The sequence below is a fragment of the Lactuca virosa genome, chromosome 9 (assembly GCF_052849685.1).
Source record: "Lactuca virosa cultivar CGN04683 chromosome 9, Lactuca_virosa_CGN04683_v6, whole genome shotgun sequence".
Classification (NCBI taxonomy): domain Eukaryota; kingdom Viridiplantae; phylum Streptophyta; class Magnoliopsida; order Asterales; family Asteraceae; genus Lactuca; species Lactuca virosa.
In genome coordinates, this window is record NC_136434.1 from 301,983,561 (window position 1) to 302,003,488 (window position 19,928).

At 41.9% G+C, this 19,928-nt stretch overlaps 1 protein-coding gene across 1 annotated transcript; it reads left to right on the plus strand.

The window, feature by feature from the left end:
- The first annotated feature begins 14,755 nt into the window (after window positions 1-14,755).
- LOC145140679 (uncharacterized) lies at window positions 14,756-18,380 on the plus strand. Its single transcript, XM_079074087.1, has 6 exons — window positions 14,756-15,488; window positions 16,047-16,349; window positions 16,496-17,402; window positions 17,462-17,561; window positions 17,641-18,264; window positions 18,354-18,380. Exons 1-6 carry the CDS (start codon window positions 14,756-14,758, stop codon window positions 18,378-18,380), a joined length of 2,694 nt encoding a protein of 897 aa, XP_078930213.1.
- The last annotated feature ends 1,548 nt before the right edge of the window (window positions 18,381-19,928 follow it).

Genomic DNA, 19,928 nt, shown 5'->3' on the forward strand with positions numbered 1-19,928 from the left:
ACACCCCCACATGACCTAATGATGGTCAACCCGTACCAACACCCGACCACCTTGAACCCATACCCATACTAGAAACCTAATTTGGTCCCAAACCATTACCAACACCCCTACATGACCTAATGATGGTCAACCCGTACCAACACCCGACCACCTTCAACCCATACCCGTATCAGAAACCCAATTTGGTCCCAAACCATTACCAACACCCCTACATGACCTAATGATGGTCAACCCGTACCAACACCCGACCACCTTCAACCCATACCCGTATTAGAAACCCAATTTGGTCCCCAACCATTACCAACACCCCTACATGACCTAATGATGGTCAACCCGTACCAACACCCGACCACCTTCAACCCATACCCGTATTAGAAACCCAATTTGGTCCCAAACCATTACCAACACCCCTAAATGACCTAATGATCCCGTACCAACACCCGACCACGTTCAACCCATACCCGTATTAGAAACCCAATTTGGTCCCAAACCATTACCAACACCCCTACATGACCTAATGACGGTCAACCCGTACCAACACCCGACCACCTTCAACCCATACCCGTATTAGAAACCCAATTTGGTCCCAAACCATTACCAACACCCCTACATGACCTAATGATGGTCAACCCGTACCAACACCCGACCACCTTCAACCCATACCCGTATTAGAAACCCAATTTGGTCCCAAACCATTACCAATACCCCTACATGACCTAATGATGGTCAACCCGTACCAACACCCGACCACCTTCAACCCATACCCGTATTAGAAACCCAATTTGGTCCCAAACCATTACCAACACCCCTACATGACCTAATGATGGTCAACCCGTAGCAACACCCGACCACCTTCAACCCATACCCGTATTAGAAACCTAATTTGGTCCCAAACCATTACCAACACCCCTACATGACCTAATGATGGTCAACCCGTTCCAACACCCGACCACCTTCAACCCATACTCGTATTAGAAACCCAATTTGGTCCAAAACCATTACCAACACCCCTACATGACCTAATGATGGTCAACCCGTACCAACACCCGACCACCTTCAACCCATACCCGTATTAGAAACCCAATTTGGTCCCAAACCATTACCAACATCCCTACATGACCTAATGATGGTCAACCCGTACCAACACCCGACCACGTTCAACCTATACCCATATTAGAAACCCAATTTCGTCCCAAACCATTACCAACACCCCTACATGACCTAATGATGGTCAACCCGTAGCAACACCTAACCACCTTCAACCCATACCCGTAGTAGAAACCCAATTTGATCCCAAACCATTACCAACACCCCCACATGACCTAATGATGGTCAACCCGTACCAACACCCGACCACCTTGAACCCATACCCATATTAGAAACCCAATTTGGTTCCAAACCATTACCAACACCCCTACATGACCTAATGATGGTCAACCCGTACCAACACTCGACTACCTTCAACCCATACCCGTATTAGAAACCCAATTTGGTCCCAAACCATTACCAACACCCCTACATGACCTAATGATGGTCAATCCGTACCAACACACGACGACCTTCAACCCCTACCCGTATTAGAAACCCAATTTGGTCCCAAACCATTACCAACACCCCTACATGACCTAATGATGGTTAACTCGTAGCAACACCCGACCACCTTCAACCCATACCCGTATTAGAAACCCAATTTGGTCCCAAACCATTACCAACACCCCTACATGACCTAATGATGGTCAACCCGTACCAACACCCGACCACCTTCAACCCATACACGTATTAGAAACCCAATTTGGTCCCAAACCATTACCAACACCCCTACATGACCTAATGATGGTCAACCCGTACCAACACCCGACCACCTTCAACCCATACCCGTATTAGAAACCCAATTTGGTCCCAAAACCTTACCAACACCCCTACATGACCTAATGATGGTCAACCCGTACCAACAAACGACCACCTTCAACCCATACCCGTATTAGAAACCCAATTTGGTCCCAAACCATTACCAACACCCCTACATGACCTAATGATGGTCAACCCGTACCAACACCCGACCACCTTCAACCCATACCCGTATTAGAAACCCAATTTGGTCCCAAACCATTACCAACACCCCTACATGACCTAATGATGGTCAACCCGTACCAACAACTGACGACTTTCAACCCATACCCGTATTAGAAACCCAATTTGGTCCCAAACCATTACCAACACCCCTACATGACCTAATGATGGTCAACCCGTACCAACACCCGACCACCTTCAACCCATACCCGTATTAGAAACCCAATTTGGTCCCAAACCATTACCAACACCCCTACATGACCTAATGATGGTCAACCCGTACCAACAAACGACCACCTTCAACCCATACCCGTATTAGAAACCCAATTTGGTCCCAAACCATTACCAATACCCCTACATGACCTAATGATGGTCAACCGGTAGCAACACCTGACCACCTTCAACCCATACCCGTATTAGAAACCCAATTTGGTCCCAAACCATTACCAACACCCCTACATGACCTAATGATGGCCAACCCGTACCACCACCCAACCACCTTCAACCCATACCCGTATTTGAAACCCAATTTGGTCTTAAACCATTACCAACACCCCTACTTGACCTAATGATGGTCAACCCGTACCAACACCTGACCACCTTCAACCCATACCCGTATTAGAAACCCAATTTGGTCCCAAACCATTACCAACACCCCGACATGACCTAATGATGGTCAACCCGTACCAACACCCGACCACCTTCAACCCATACCCGTATTAGAAACCCAATTTGGTCCCAAACCATTACCAACACCCCTAAATGACCTAATGATCCCGTACCAACACCCGACCACGTTCAACCCATACCCGTATTAGAAACCCAATTTGGTCCCAAACCATTACCAACACCCCTACATGACCTAATGACGGTCAACCCGTACCAACACCCGACCACCTTCAACCCATACCCGTATTAGAAACCCAATTTGGTCCCAAACCATTACCAACACCCCTACATGACCTAATGATGGTCAACCCGTACCAACACCCGACCACCTTCAACCCATACCCGTATTAGAAACCCAATTTGGTCCCAAACCATTACCAATACCCCTACATGACCTAATGATGGTCAACCCGTACCAACACCCGACCACCTTCAACCCATACCCGTATTAGAAACCCAATTTGGTCCCAAACCATTACCAACACCCCTACATGACCTAATGATGGTCAACCCGTAGCAACACCCGACCACCTTCAACCCATACCCGTATTAGAAACCTAATTTGGTCCCAAACCATTACCAACACCCCTACATGACCTAATGATGGTCAACCCGTTCCAACACCCGACCACCTTCAACCCATACTCGTATTAGAAACCCAATTTGGTCCAAAACCATTACCAACACCCCTACATGACCTAATGATGGTCAACCCGTACCAACACCCGACCACCTTCAACCCATACCCGTATTAGAAACCCAATTTGGTCCCAAACCATTACCAACATCCCTACATGACCTAATGATGGTCAACCCGTACCAACACCCGACCACGTTCAACCTATACCCATATTAGAAACCCAATTTCGTCCCAAACCATTACCAACACCCCTACATGACCTAATGATGGTCAACCCGTAGCAACACCTAACCACCTTCAACCCATACCCGTAGTAGAAACCCAATTTGATCCCAAACCATTACCAACACCCCCACATGACCTAATGATGGTCAACCCGTACCAACACCCGACCACCTTGAACCCATACCCATATTAGAAACCCAATTTGGTTCCAAACCATTACCAACACCCCTACATGACCTAATGATGGTCAACCCGTACCAACACTCGACTACCTTCAACCCATACCCGTATTAGAAACCCAATTTGGTCCCAAACCATTACCAACACCCCTACATGACCTAATGATGGTCAATCCGTACCAACACACGACGACCTTCAACCCCTACCCGTATTAGAAACCCAATTTGGTCCCAAACCATTACCAACACCCCTACATGACCTAATGATGGTTAACTCGTAGCAACACCCGACCACCTTCAACCCATACCCGTATTAGAAACCCAATTTGGTCCCAAACCATTACCAACACCCCTACATGACCTAATGATGGTCAACCCGTACCAACACCCGACCACCTTCAACCCATACACGTATTAGAAACCCAATTTGGTCCCAAACCATTACCAACACCCCTACATGACCTAATGATGGTCAACCCGTACCAACACCCGACCACCTTCAACCCATACCCGTATTAGAAACCCAATTTGGTCCCAAAACCTTACCAACACCCCTACATGACCTAATGATGGTCAACCCGTACCAACAAACGACCACCTTCAACCCATACCCGTATTAGAAACCCAATTTGGTCCCAAACCATTACCAACACCCCTACATGACCTAATGATGGTCAACCCGTACCAACACCCGACCACCTTCAACCCATACCCGTATTAGAAACCCAATTTGGTCCCAAACCATTACCAACACCCCTACATGACCTAATGATGGTCAACCCGTACCAACAACTGACGACTTTCAACCCATACCCGTATTAGAAACCCAATTTGGTCCCAAACCATTACCAACACCCCTACATGACCTAATGATGGTCAACCCGTACCAACACCCGACCACCTTCAACCCATACCCGTATTAGAAACCCAATTTGGTCCCAAACCATTACCAACACCCCTACATGACCTAATGATGGTCAACCCGTACCAACAAACGACCACCTTCAACCCATACCCGTATTAGAAACCCAATTTGGTCCCAAACCATTACCAATACCCCTACATGACCTAATGATGGTCAACCGGTAGCAACACCTGACCACCTTCAACCCATACCCGTATTAGAAACCCAATTTGGTCCCAAACCATTACCAACACCCCTACATGACCTAATGATGGCCAACCCGTACCACCACCCAACCACCTTCAACCCATACCCGTATTTGAAACCCAATTTGGTCTTAAACCATTACCAACACCCCTACTTGACCTAATGATGGTCAACCCGTACCAACACCTGACCACCTTCAACCCATACCCGTATTAGAACCCCAATTTGGTCCCAAACCATTACCAACACCCCGACATGACCTAATGATGGTCAACCCGTACCAACACCCGACCACCTTCAACCTATACCCGTATTAGAAACCCAATTTGGTCCCAAACCATTACCAACACCCCTACATGACCTAATGATGGTCAACCCGTAGCAACACCCAACCACCTTCAACCCATACCCATAGTAGAAACCCAATTTGATCCCAAACCATTACCAACACCCCCACATGACCTAATGATGGTCAACCCGTACCAACACCCGACCACCTTGAACCCATACCCATATTAGAAACCTAATTTGGTCCCAAACCATTACCAACACCCCTACATGACCTAATGATGGTCAACCCGTACCAACACCCGACCACCTTCAACCCATACCCGTATCAGAAACCCAATTTGGTCCCAAACCATTACCAACACCCCTACATGACCTAATGATGGTCAACCCGTACCAACACCCGACCACCTTCAACCCATACCCGTATTAGAAACCCAATTTGGTCCCAAACCATTACCAACACCCCTACATGACCTAATGATGGTCAACCCGTACCAACACCCGACCACCTTCAACCCATACCCGTATTAGAAACCCAATTTGGTCCCAAACCATTACCAACACCCCTACATGACCTAATGATCCCGTACCAACACCCGACCACGTTCAACCCATACCCGTATTAGAAACCCAATTTGGTCCCAAACCATTACCAACACCCCTACATGACCTAATGATGGTCAACCCGTACCAACACCCGACCACCTTCAACCCATACCCGTATTAGAAACCCAATTTGGTCCCAAACCATTACCAACACCCCTACATGACCTAATGATGGTCAACCCGTACCAACACCCGACCACCTTCAACCCATACCCGTATTAGAAACCCAATTTGGTCCCAAACCATTACCAACACCCCTACATGACCTAATGATGGTCAACCCGTACCAACACCCGACCACCTTCAACCCATACCCGTATTAGAAACCCAATTTGGTCCCAAACCATTACCAACACCCCTACATGACCTAATGATGGTCAACCCGTAGCAACACCCGACCACCTTCAACCCATACCCGTATTAGAAACCCAATTTGGTCCCAAACCATTACCAACACCCCTACATGACCTAATGATGGTCAACCCGTACCAACACCCGACCACCTTCAACCCATACTCGTATTAGAAACCCAATTTGGTCCAAAACCATTACCAACACCCCTACATGACCTAATGATGGTCAACCCGTACCAACACCCGACCACCTTCAACCCATACCCGTATTAGAAACCCAATTTGGTCCCAAACCATTACCAACATCCCTACATGACCTAATGATGGTCAACCCGTACCAACACCCGACCACCTTCAACCTATACCCATATTAGAAACCCAATTTCGTCCCAAACCATTACCAACACCCCTACATGACCTAATGATGGTCAACCCGTAGCAACACCCAACCACCATCAACCCATACCCGTAGTAGAAACCCGATTTGATCCCAAACCATTACCAACACCCCCACATGACCTAATGATGGTCAACCCGTACCAACACCCGACCACCTTGAACCCATACCCATATTAGAAACCCAATTTGGTTCCAAACCATTACCAACACCCCTACATGACCTAATGATGGTCAACCCGTACCAACACCCGACCACCTTCAACCCATACCCGTATCAGAAACCCAATTTTGTCCCAAACCATTACCAACACCCCTACATGACCTAATGATGGTCAACCCGTACCAACACCCGACCACCTTCAACCCATACCCGTATTAGAAACCCAATTTGGTCCCAAACCATTACCAACACCCCTACATGACCTAATGATGGTCAACCCGTACCAACACTCGACTACCTTCAACCCATACCCGTATTAGAAACCCAATTTGGTCCCAAACCATTACCAACACCCCTACATGACCTAATGATGGTCAATCCGTACCAACACACGACGACCTTCAACCCATACCCGTATTAGAAACCCAATTTGGTCCCAAACCATTACCAACACCCCTACATGACCTAATGATGGTTAACCCGTAGCAACACCCGACCACCTTCAACCCATACCCGTATTAGAAACCCAATTTGGTCCCAAACCATTACCAACACCCCTACATGACCTAATGATGGTCAACCCGTACCAACACCCGACCACCTTCAACCCATACACGTATTAGAAACCCAATTTGGTCTTAAACCATTACCAACACCCCTAGATGACCTAATGATGGTCAACCCGTACCAACACCCGACCACCTTCAACCCATACCCGTATTAGAAACCCAATTTGGTCCCAAACCATTACCAACACCCCTACATGACCTAATGATGGTCAACCCGTACCAACACCCGACCACCTTCAACCCATACCCGTATTAGAAACCCAATTTGGTCCCAAAACCTTACCAACACCCCTACATGACCTAATGATGGTCAACCCGTACCAACAAACGACCACCTTCAACCCATACCCGTATTAGAAACCCAATTTGGTCCCAAACCATTACCAACACCCCTATATGACCTAATGATGGTCAACCCGTACCAACACCCGACCACCTTCAACCCATACCCGTATTAGAAACCCAATTTGGTCCCAAACCATTACCAACACCCCTACATGACCTAATGATGGTCAACCCGTACCAACACCCGACCACCTTCAACCCATACCCGTATTAGAAACCCAATTTGGTCCCAAACCATTACCAACACCCCTACATGACCTAATGATGGTCAACCCGTACCAACACACGACCACCTTCAACCCATACCCGTATTAGAAACCTAATTTGGTCCCAAACCATTACCAACACCCCTACATGACCTAATGATGGTCAACCCGTACCAACACCCGACCGCCTTCAACCCATACTCTTATTAGAAACCCAATTTGGTCCCAAACCATTACCAACACCCCTACATGACCTAATGATGGTCAACCCGTACCAACACCCGACCACCTTTAACCCATACCCGTATTAGAAACCCAATTTGGTCCCAAACCATTACCAACACCCCTACATGACCTAATGATGGTCAACCCGTACCAACACCCAACCACCTTCAACCCATACCGGTATTAGAAACTTAATTTGGTCCCAAACCATTACCAACACCCCTACATGACCTAATGATGGTCAACCCGTACCAACACCCGACCACCTTCAACCCATACCCGTATTAGAAACCCAATTTGGTCCCAAACCATTACCAACACCCCTACATGACCTAATGATGGTCAACCCGTACCAACAACTGACGACTTTCAACCAATACCTGTATTAGAAACCCAATTTGGTCCCAAACCATTACCAACATCCCTACATGACCTAATGATGGTCAACCCGTAGCAACACCCGACCACCTTCAACCCATACCCGTATTAGAAACCCAACTTGGTCCCAAACCATTACCAACACCCCTACATGACCTAATGATGGTCAACCCGTACCAACACCCGACCACCTTCAACCCATACCCGTATTAGAAACCCAATTTGGTCCCAAACCATTACCAACACCCCTACATGACCTAATGATGGTCAACCCGTAGCAACACCCGACCACCTTCAACCCATACCCGTATTAGAAACCCAATTTGGTCCCAAACCATTACCAACACCCCTACATGACCTAATGATGGTCAACCCGTACCAACACCCGACCACCTTCAACCCATACTCGTATTAGAAACCCAATTTGGTCCAAAACCATTACCAACACCCCTACATGACCTAATGATGGTCAACCCGTACCAACACCCGACCACCTTCAACCCATACCCGTATTAGAAACCCAATTTGGTCCCAAACCATTACCAACATCCCTACATGACCTAATGATGGTCAACCCGTACCAACACCCGACCACCTTCAACCTATACCCATATTAGAAACCCAATTTCGTCCCAAACCATTACCAACACCCCTACATGACCTAATGATGGACAACCCGTAGCAACACCCAACCACCTTCAACCCATACCCGTAGTAGAAACCCAATTTGATCCCAAACCATTACCAACACCCCCACATGACCTAATGATGGTCAACCCGTACCAACACCCGACCACCTTGAACCCATACCCATATTAGAAACCCAATTTGGTTCCAAACCATTACCAACACCCCTACATGACCTAATGATGGTCAACCCGTACCAACACCCGACCACCTTCAACCCATACCCGTATCAGAAACCCAATTTTGTCCCAAACCATTACCAACACCCCTACATGACCTAATGATGGTCAACCCGTACCAACACCCGACCACCTTGAACCCATACCCATATTAGAAACCCAATTTGGTTCCAAACCATTACCAACACCCCTACATGACCTAATGATGGTCAACCCGTACCAACACCCGACCACCTTCAACCCATACCCGTATCAGAAACCCAATTTTGTCCCAAACCATTACCAACACCCCTACATGACCTAATGATGGTCAACCCGTACCAACACCCGACCACCTTCAACCCATACCCGTATTAGAAACCCAATTTGGTCCCAAACCATTACCAACACCCCTACATGACCTAATGATGGTCAACCCGTACCAACACTCGACTACCTTCAACCCATACCCGTATTAGAAACCCAATTTGGTCCCAAACCATTACCAACACCCCTACATGACCTAATGATGGTCAATCCGTACCAACACACGACGACCTTCAACCCATACCCGTATTAGAAACCCAATTTGGTCCCAAACCATTACCAACACCCCTACATGACCTAATGATGGTTAACCCGTAGCAACACCCGACCACCTTCAACCCATACCCGTATTAGAAACCTAATTTGGTCCCAAACCATTACCAACACCCCTACATGACCTAATAATGGTCAACCCGTACCAACACCCGACCACCTTCAACCCATACACGTATTAGAAACCCAATTTGGTCTTAAACCATTACCAACACCCCTAGATGACCTAATGATGGTCAACCCGTACCAACACCCGACCACCTTCAACCCATACCCGTATTAGAAACCCAATTTGGTCCCAAACCATTACCAACACCCCTACATGACCTAATGATGGTCAACCCGTACCAACACCCGACCACCTTCAACCCATACCCGTATTAGAAACCCAATTTGGTCCCAAAACCTTACCAACACCCCTACATGACCTAATGATGGTCAACCCGTACCAACAAACGACCACCTTCAACCCATACCCATATTAGAAACCCAATTTGGTCCCAAACCATTACCAACACCCCTACATGACCTAATGATGGTCAACCCGTACCAACACCCGACCACCTTCAACCCATACCCGTATTAGAAACCCAATTTGGTCCCAAACCATTACCAACACCCCTACATGACCTAATGATGGTCAACCCGTACCAACACCCGACCTCCTTCAACCCATACCCGTATTAGAAACCCAATTTGGTCCCAAACCATTACCAACACCCCTACATGACCTAATGATGGTCAACCCGTACCAACACACGACCACCTTCAACCCATACCCGTATTAGAAACCTAATTTGGTCCCAAACCATTACCAACACCCCTACATGACCTAATGATGGTCAACCCGTACCAACACCCGACCGCCTTCAACCCATACCCTTATTAGAAACCCAATTTGGTCCCAAACCATTACCAACACCCCTACATGACCTAATGATGGTCAACCCGTACCAACACCCGACCACCTTTAACCCATACCCGTATTAGAAACCCAATTTGGTCCCAAACCATTACCAACACCCCTACATGACCTAATGATGGTCAACCCGTACCAACACCCAACCACCTTCAACCCATACCTGTATTAGAAACTCAATTTGGTCCCAAACCATTACCAACACCCCTACATGACCTAATGATGGTCAACCCGTACCAACACCCGACCACCTTCAACCCATACCCGTATTAGAAACCCAATTTGGTCCCAAACCATTACCAACACCCCTACATGACCTAATGATGGTCAACCCGTACCAACAACTGACGACTTTCAACCCATACCCGTATTAGAAACCCAATTTGGTCCCAAACCATTACCAACACCCCTACATGACCTAATGATGGTCAACCCGTAGCAACACCCGACCACCTTCAACCCATACCCGTATTAGAAACCCAATTTGGTCCCAAACCATTACCAACACCCCTACATGACCTAATGATGGTCAACCCGTACCAACAAACGACCACCTTCAACCCATACCCGTATTAGAAACCCAATTTGGTCCCAAACCATTACCAATACCCCTACATGACCTAATGATGGTCAACCGGTAGCAACACATGACCACCTTCAACCCATACCCGTATTAGAAACCCAATTTGGTCCCAAACCATTACCAACACCCCTACATGACCTAATGATGGCCAACCCGTACCAACACCCAACCACCTTCAACCCATACCCGTATTTGAAACCCAATTGTGTCCCAAACCATTACCAACACCCCTACATGACCTAATGATGGTCAACCCGTACCAACACCTGACCACCTTCAACCCATACCCGTATTAGAACCCCAATTTGGTCCCAAACCATTACCAACACCCCTACATGACCTAATGATGGTCAACCCGTACCAACACCCAACCACCTTCAACCCATACCCATATTAGAAACCCAATTTGGTCCCAAACCATTACCAACACCCCTACATAACCTAATGATGGTCAACCCGTACCAACACCCAACCACCTTCAACCCATACCCGTATTAGAAACCCAATTTGGTCCCAAACCATTACCAACACCCCTACATGACCTAATGATGGTCAACCCATACCAACAACCGACCACCTTCAACCCATACCCGTATTAGAAACCCAATTTGGTCCCAAACCATTACCAACACCTGGAAACCATACCCATATTAATTTAAAAAATGATTTTATATATTTATAATTAATTTATATTTAAATTTATATTTTATATGGTAATAATAAAAACATAGAAAGTATGGATGTTACACTTATTTAATATTATATATATTAATGTAAATAATATATTAATGTATAACACAATATCGTTAATCATTATCACAACCGTCGTTCAAATTGCAACTCCCCTGTAGTCTGCTATTAATTGGAAGTGATGGCCTGCGTCGATGTCCCTTCAGCTCCGAATGACGATCCATTTAAAGCCTCCCCTTATATCAAAATCGTCATTCTTACATCTTCATTACCAACATACGATAGCTTCTATTATTTGCTCCTCCTCTGTGAAAACAACTCCGACGATCAATGGAAACAAAGATGAATGCTGATCCATGGGCAAATCCGAGGTTCCAACTATGGAGTGTAAGCAGTAAACCACTGACAAACACACCATTAGTAGAGTACGGGAAAGCAAACGATAAGAGATTCACCATTAGAGTTGTACATGGCGGGTTTTTTACAGACTATCCAGGTAAGTCGTATCAAACGACAAAAGTTAACTTTATTTCATATGTCAACGTCGATTTGCTGAACATGGAGATGCTTGGTCATTTTTCGAAAAGCTTGGGGTATACAACTATGGGTAACTAGTATCATATGCCAACGGAAGAAAACTGTGGGTTGACAATGATTCCAATTCTGAATGATGTTTGTTTGGGAACTTTCAAGATGATCGTTAGGGCACACCAATTCTGAGAGATTGAACATCTATATGTTGAACATAGGCATGTATTTGTTCCAAAGAATTTCCCCTACTCTTTGAAGAACTCACCATCCAAAAGGGTTGAGAAGTTTATTCATCTGTTTGTAACAGAACACCCAATGGAAGCAGTTGATGATGGAATAGCATACATCAGGCATATGCTAAACATGACCATTCCAAGAGAAAAAATGGAAGATGCAATGGACATGGCGAAGGAGAATGTGATAGCATGGACAAATATAGTGTAGGGGACCTATGTTGTACTCCATTTTGTGTTTAATACAGTGTACATATGAAACTTTTTTTTGTAAGCAATATGATGTTGTTTTGAATATAACTGTCTTAGGGATAAAATGGGAAGTAATTATAATTATAATTTTATGTTGTTATTCATATTGTGTTTCATACTTATAACTGAGTCAGTATTGTCCCTGTTTTGCTGCATTGTTTTGTAAACAAAGCAATGTACTTTTCAACTTATTTCCACTTTAGATGTAAGTTATTGGATAGATTATTTAGTTTGTCCCATGTTTGTTATCAAGATATGGAGATTATGCTAAAGCAGGGGTATATCCGTCAATTAATTGTTTTTATCATAAAACAAAGAAAATGTTATAATTTCCCATTGAAACTGTGTTTGAGATATAAGGGTATAATGGTTATTAAGTCTATATAATGAATAAAAAAAGGGAAAATCATCTAAGGGTATGCATCATCACAGTATTGATAGAAAAAATAAGTTTATCTTGGATACATATATGATGTTGTTTTGAATATAATTGTCTTAGGGGTAAAATGGGAAGTAATTATAATTATAATTTTATGTTGTTATTTATATTGTGTTTCATACTTATAACTGAGTCAGTATTGTCCCTGTTTTGCTGCATTGTTTTGTAAACAAAGCAATGTACTTTTCAACTTATTTCCACTTTAGATGTAAGTTATTGGATAGATTATTTAGTTTGTCCCATGTTTGTTATCAACATATGGAGATTATGCTAAAGCAGGGGTATATCCGTCAATTAATTGTTTTTATCATAAAACAAAGAAAATGTTATAATTTCCCATTGAAACCGTGTTTGAGATATAAGGGTATAATGGTCATTCAGTCTATATAATGAATAAAAAAAAGGGAAAATCATCTAAGGGTATGCATCATCATAGTATTGATAGAAAAAAATTAAGTTTATCTTGGATACATATATGATGTGCATAACTACAATTAAACAATAAGAGTGTGAGAAGAATCAGGGGTATTTTTGTCATTTGTTTTTATTTCCAATTGTGAATGGTAATTAAAAACAATGTGCAACCACAATTAAGTATATTGTCTCAAATGAGGAAAGTATGATTGATGGTAAATGTGGTTATCTTAGATCAGTTCTAGAGGAAGCAAGGGTATTTTCGGCAAATGTTTCTCTTTTAGTTTATTATTATGTGTTTTTCGTAAACTAATAACTTACAAACAGTCAGACACCCCAGTTGGTAAGTGTAAATGTAGTTAAAGGTATATTTTGGAATGTGATGGGTTCGAACCCCCTTTGAAACAATTTTTTTCTCTTTTTTTTTTCTCGATATATCATTGATCATCCACAACTATTGCGTAGATATGAATTTTTAGACTATATGCATTCCCATCGAATCATTCTCTGCTTACTACAAACGCATTGCAACTACGTTTATACTTCAACCACGAATTGATACTACATTTTGAAAATCATACAGGTACACATACTACCTTAATTTATACAGGTACATAAAAAACAATTACCTTCAGAATATTAATCTTTGCTATTTCGTTTGGTCATGTTTCATTATATATTCTTCAATTAACAAGTATTTGGTTTCCAGTTATTGGATTTAATTGTAATGTGATCTTTTTCGTTTATGCACACCAACTGTTTGTTAAAATGCTTCAATGAACAGGAAACATATATTGATTGTTGATGCTGTTATAAACTGAATATGGATAAGTCTTGGATGGGAGCATACAGAACATCAGAAACGTATGTAAAGGGTGTTGCAGAATTTTTGAAATATGCAGTACATAATTACAAGATTTCTAAAAATATGGATGCTGTAGATACCAAAAAAAAGATAAGAATTCCATGTCCATGTGTCAAATGTGTAAACCACATATCTCATTCGGTGGATGTGGTAGATGATCACCTATTCAAGAATGGAATTGATCAAACATACACGAACTGGAATAAGCATGGAGAAAAAGAGGAACCACCCAGAAATTATATATATGAACGTAATTTTGACATGGACACATCATACGTTGTTGATTCGACGACCATGAACACAGAAATGCCAGCAGATGCTGCAGAAACAGTAGAGATGGTGGAAGCTGTAGAAGAAAATTTTATTGGGAACCCTGAGAAGTTTAGAGAACTGATTGAAGATGCCGAGAAGCCCCTATATGAAGGGTGTCCTAATTTCACAAAATTATCTACAGTCATACAACTACTCAACTTAAAGAGTAAGTATGGAGTATCAGATAAGTGCTTTACAGAATTATTGGTTTTGATCAAAAATATGTTACCAGAAGGTAACGAAATGTACAGTAGTACATACGAGGCCAAGAAAGCGTTCAAGGTAATGGGTTTAGGGTATACTAAGATACATGCATGTGTCAACAACTGTATACTTTACAGAAACGAATACACAGACATGGAAACATGTCCTACTTGTGGTAAATCAAGATGGAAGGTCGATGAACAAAAAAATAAAATTTACAAAAATATTCCTGCAAAAGTTTTGTGTCACTTTCCAATTATTCCGCACTTGAAACGACTTTTTCAGTCTAAGACTACTGCAAAAGATTTAACATGGCACACAACAGACAGAAAGGTGGATATTGGTGTTTTAAGTCACCCAGCTGATTCACCAGCATGAGCTGCCATTGATGACAAATATACTGCCTTTGCTATCGAGCCAAGAAATTTGCGGCTAGGCATTTCGGCTGACGGGGTCGATGTTAATAGAGGAAATAGGAGTCATAGTGTGTGGCCTATTTTAACTGTCATTTACAACCTTCCACCATGGTTGTGTATGAAGAGAAAGTTCATCATGCTTTCGTTATTGATTTCGGGAATACCAGGAAACGATATTAATGTGTTCCTAGCACCTTTTATTGATGATCTGCAATTATTATTTGATATTGGAGTTGAAACATACGATGCATATGCACAAGAGCAGTTTAAACTACGTACAATAGTGTTATAGACAATTAATGATTATCCTGCTCTAGGTACATTAAGTGGTTGTCCATACAGTGGATTTCAAGGTTGTGTTGTGTGTGGCGAAGAAACACACTACATTAGTCTCCCTGAATCGAAAAAGCAGAGTTATGCTGGCCATAGACGATTTCTACCGTATGATTACCCGTTCAGAAGACAAAAAAAGGCATTCAATGGACAAAAAGAGTTCTCACCATCTCCAGAACCTATGATTGGGGAGGAAGTATATAACAGGGTCAAATTTATAATTAATAAATGGGGAAAGGTGACTAAGGGAAAGGAGGCAGAAACCCAACAATCTACAAGTGGAAGAGGTGGGAAGATAAATAAAAAAAAAGAAAATCACTGAAAGTGGGTACTTCAGATGTGGGCTAGCAAAATAATACATACTGGAAGAAATTCAATATATGGTATAGACAGCTAAGGTATTGGCGTGACAATTTGATTCCACATTGTATAGATTTTATGCATGTCGAAAAGAACGTGGGCGAGAGTTTAACCAGAACTGTGTTGAACGTTCCCGGGAAGACGAAAGATGGTTATAAAGCTCGATTGGATTTGGTTCATTATGGTTTAAAACCAGAGCTGCATCCTAAAATAGAAGGGAACAACACAACACTTCCCGCAGCAGGTTGTACAATGACAAAAGAGGAAAAAGACAAATTCTGTGAGACTTTATCCAACTTAAGGGTTCCTCAAGGGTATTGTTCTAATTTTTCTAGTTTGGTGAGTCTGAAGGATAGGAAGTTGATCGGACTAAAATCACATGACTATTACATGCTCATGCAACAATTTTTGCCCATAGCAATTCGATCTATTATGCATCCACCCACCAGAGTTGCTATTACAAGGTTTTGTTTCTTTTTCAAATCAATATGTAGCAAAGAAATCATACTGGATGAGCTCGATAAGTTACAAGAGGAATTATGTGTAACCTTATGCCTTTGTGAGAAACACTTTCCATCATCATTTTTTGATGTGATGATTCATTTAACCGTTCATCTAACTAGGGAAGTAAATATATGCGGTCCAATATTCTTTAGATGGATGTACCCATTCGAAAGGTTTATGAAGTTTATTAAGGGGCACGTGCGAAACAAAAATAGACCAGAAGGATGCATTGCAGAAGAAAATGTTGAAGAAGAGACGATTGAGTTTTTTAATGAATTCCTCAAAAAGATGGATACTGTTGGTATTCCCCCTGACAATCATAACACATGTGGAATTCAGATAGGTGTAGATAGTAGTTCTATTACGGACGATACTCCTCTATCAGCTGCTAAATCGGTAGAAGTGTCCGCAGAACTATTCAGAAAAGCACATTTCTTTGTATTGCAAAATACATCTGAAGTACTCCCGTATATCAAGTAAGTTTTTTTACATATATGTTTTTTTTGTTATAATATTAACATTAACGTATTGACAGACGACACATGGATTTTTTGCAACATCAACACCCTACTAAACGAAAGGCACAACTACAACAAGAGCATAGTAATACATTTGGTCATTGGTTACGAAAGGAGGTATATTCATTTCATATATGTTGTGTTTTTTGTTATGTATTTCTTTATATCTTAAATTCATTATCTAATTACAATTCAGGTAGAGAGAGAGTTAGGGGGCTGTAGAGGAAGTATAACAGAGACAATGAGATGGATTTCACATGGACCCAATAAGAACATTATTAAATACGATGTATATGCTATCAATGGATATACTTTTCGTACAAAAGCTCGTGAAGGTAAAGTTTACCAAAACAGTGGGGTTAGTGTCGTTGCAACTGACACACACATCAGTAAAGAAGTTGTAACATATGCCAAAAACACTTACTATGGTGTTTTACAAGAGATATGGGTACTAGATTATCATTTTAAACGAATTTCAATTTTCATGTGTGACTGGGTTGACAATGGAAATGGGGTTAAAAGGGATAAATTGGGGTACACACTAGTTGACCTAAAAAGATTAGGCCATAAAGGTGATCCCTTCATATTGGCCTCACAAGCACAACAAGTATTTTATGTCACAAACCCACTCGATCAAAAAATGTCTATTGTGTTCAATACACCTCCGAAAAATTACAGAGATACATATGAAGATGTAGATGAAGAATTTAGTATTGTAGTTCCTCAGAATGATAATATATTGCCACGTGTAGACACACTTGAGTTGCAGAAGGAAGATGATTATTTTCATACTGATTGTCATGGTATTGTTATACGTACGGTATGTGTTTCTTAATGTCATGAATTACATTTGTAGCGATAATATTTTTCCTTCTTTTAACATTTAATGATCTTTATTTTTGTCTGTAGAAGGGAAAGGCCAAACCTTCATCCTAGCGTTACGTGGAGAATAAGAAAATGACAAAAAATGACGATGTACTTTCCTTAATATTTTTTTACCATATTATACCATCAAACTATTCTGGTGTAATATTGTTATAACTCAAAGTTATTTTTTTTTCAGTTTTTTACTGTAATGGTGGATGACATGTTATAATATAAACGACATGTTATAGTAATGTACTTTCGTTATGCAATGTTAGACAAAGTTGTATTCTTTTCAGTTATTTATCATACTATTCTTTTAAAATAAGTTTTCAACTTTTCATTTTTAATGGTGTCTGATCTGGTGCAATTAAAAGAATAGATGACAAAAAGGGCAATTTGGTCCTTTCTTATAGCTCTTATTCAACACAACTATATTGTTATTTGTTTTTGTTTTTATTATTTTTAATTGTTTTTGTTTTCTTCAGAAATTGTTTCTAGCTTTACAAAATAAGCAATGTACTTTTGTAAACTGCCATGATTAAACTTTTTGTTCATTTTTAATTATGCCAAATGATATCAAAGATAATTATGGTCAAATTTAAGAGTCTTCCAAATACAATAGTACAACCATAATAAACATTACATATGTGTCTATATTTACATATAGACACATATAATAGTTGTAATCGTAACTAAATGGTACCTACACACACAATATTTGTTTCTTCTTAAAGCCAATTCATAATATTTTGACACACATAATAAATGATACATGACCATAAGTAACCAATACTAACTTGTTTTAATTTCTTGCATTAGCTAAATACAACTAGTACAGAACCCCCCCTATGGACACACAAATATTTAGTGTGACCATATGTATCACCTTTTAGCTACTTTGTCTGTTATGTGGCTAAATAGGCACCAGGTTACAAACACACATAGAACTAACTCATGTCACGATACGTTAATCTACCGTCTCTCATAAAAAAAGTATGACAATCTTAATCGATACCTGTGGCTGATTGTGACTTATGGCCTCAGTGGTCGAGTGTGACTAATATTTGTCACATTTGGTATAATTAAGTGTGGTTAAAGTTTTGATTATCAATATAATGGCCACACAAACTAATTTAAATGTATCCAATAACAGTCTCTAAATTTTTTTAGTGACCTTTGGCCACACTTTTACTAAAAAGTGTCATAGGCCGTTTTTCAGAAAGTATGACCGTAGGTCATTTTTGTACTAGTGAAATAGGGACTGAGCATTGAGTAGATAGTAAGTTTTTGAGAGTGATTGTAAAAGTTCACCCTTTTTACTATCGTTTTTGTACTCGTGTTCATCGGAAGTAATAGAGCTGAAACTAGATTATATTTACATCTCGTGTTCAAATTACATTTGATTTACTCTGATTTGTTTCATACTCGATTATCACTTCTACACAAAGGTACGTCCTTGCGCAGGGCCTTCATCTTCCTTTCCAAAGGAGATACCGGCATATAACATAGTTCATGCGCTCACTGACCCGAATATCGCCCAAGGAAAACCACGTCATCCTTATCCAATACGCATTCGTAGCAGCGAAACATGGAAAATGCTGTGAATCTGACTGAGCT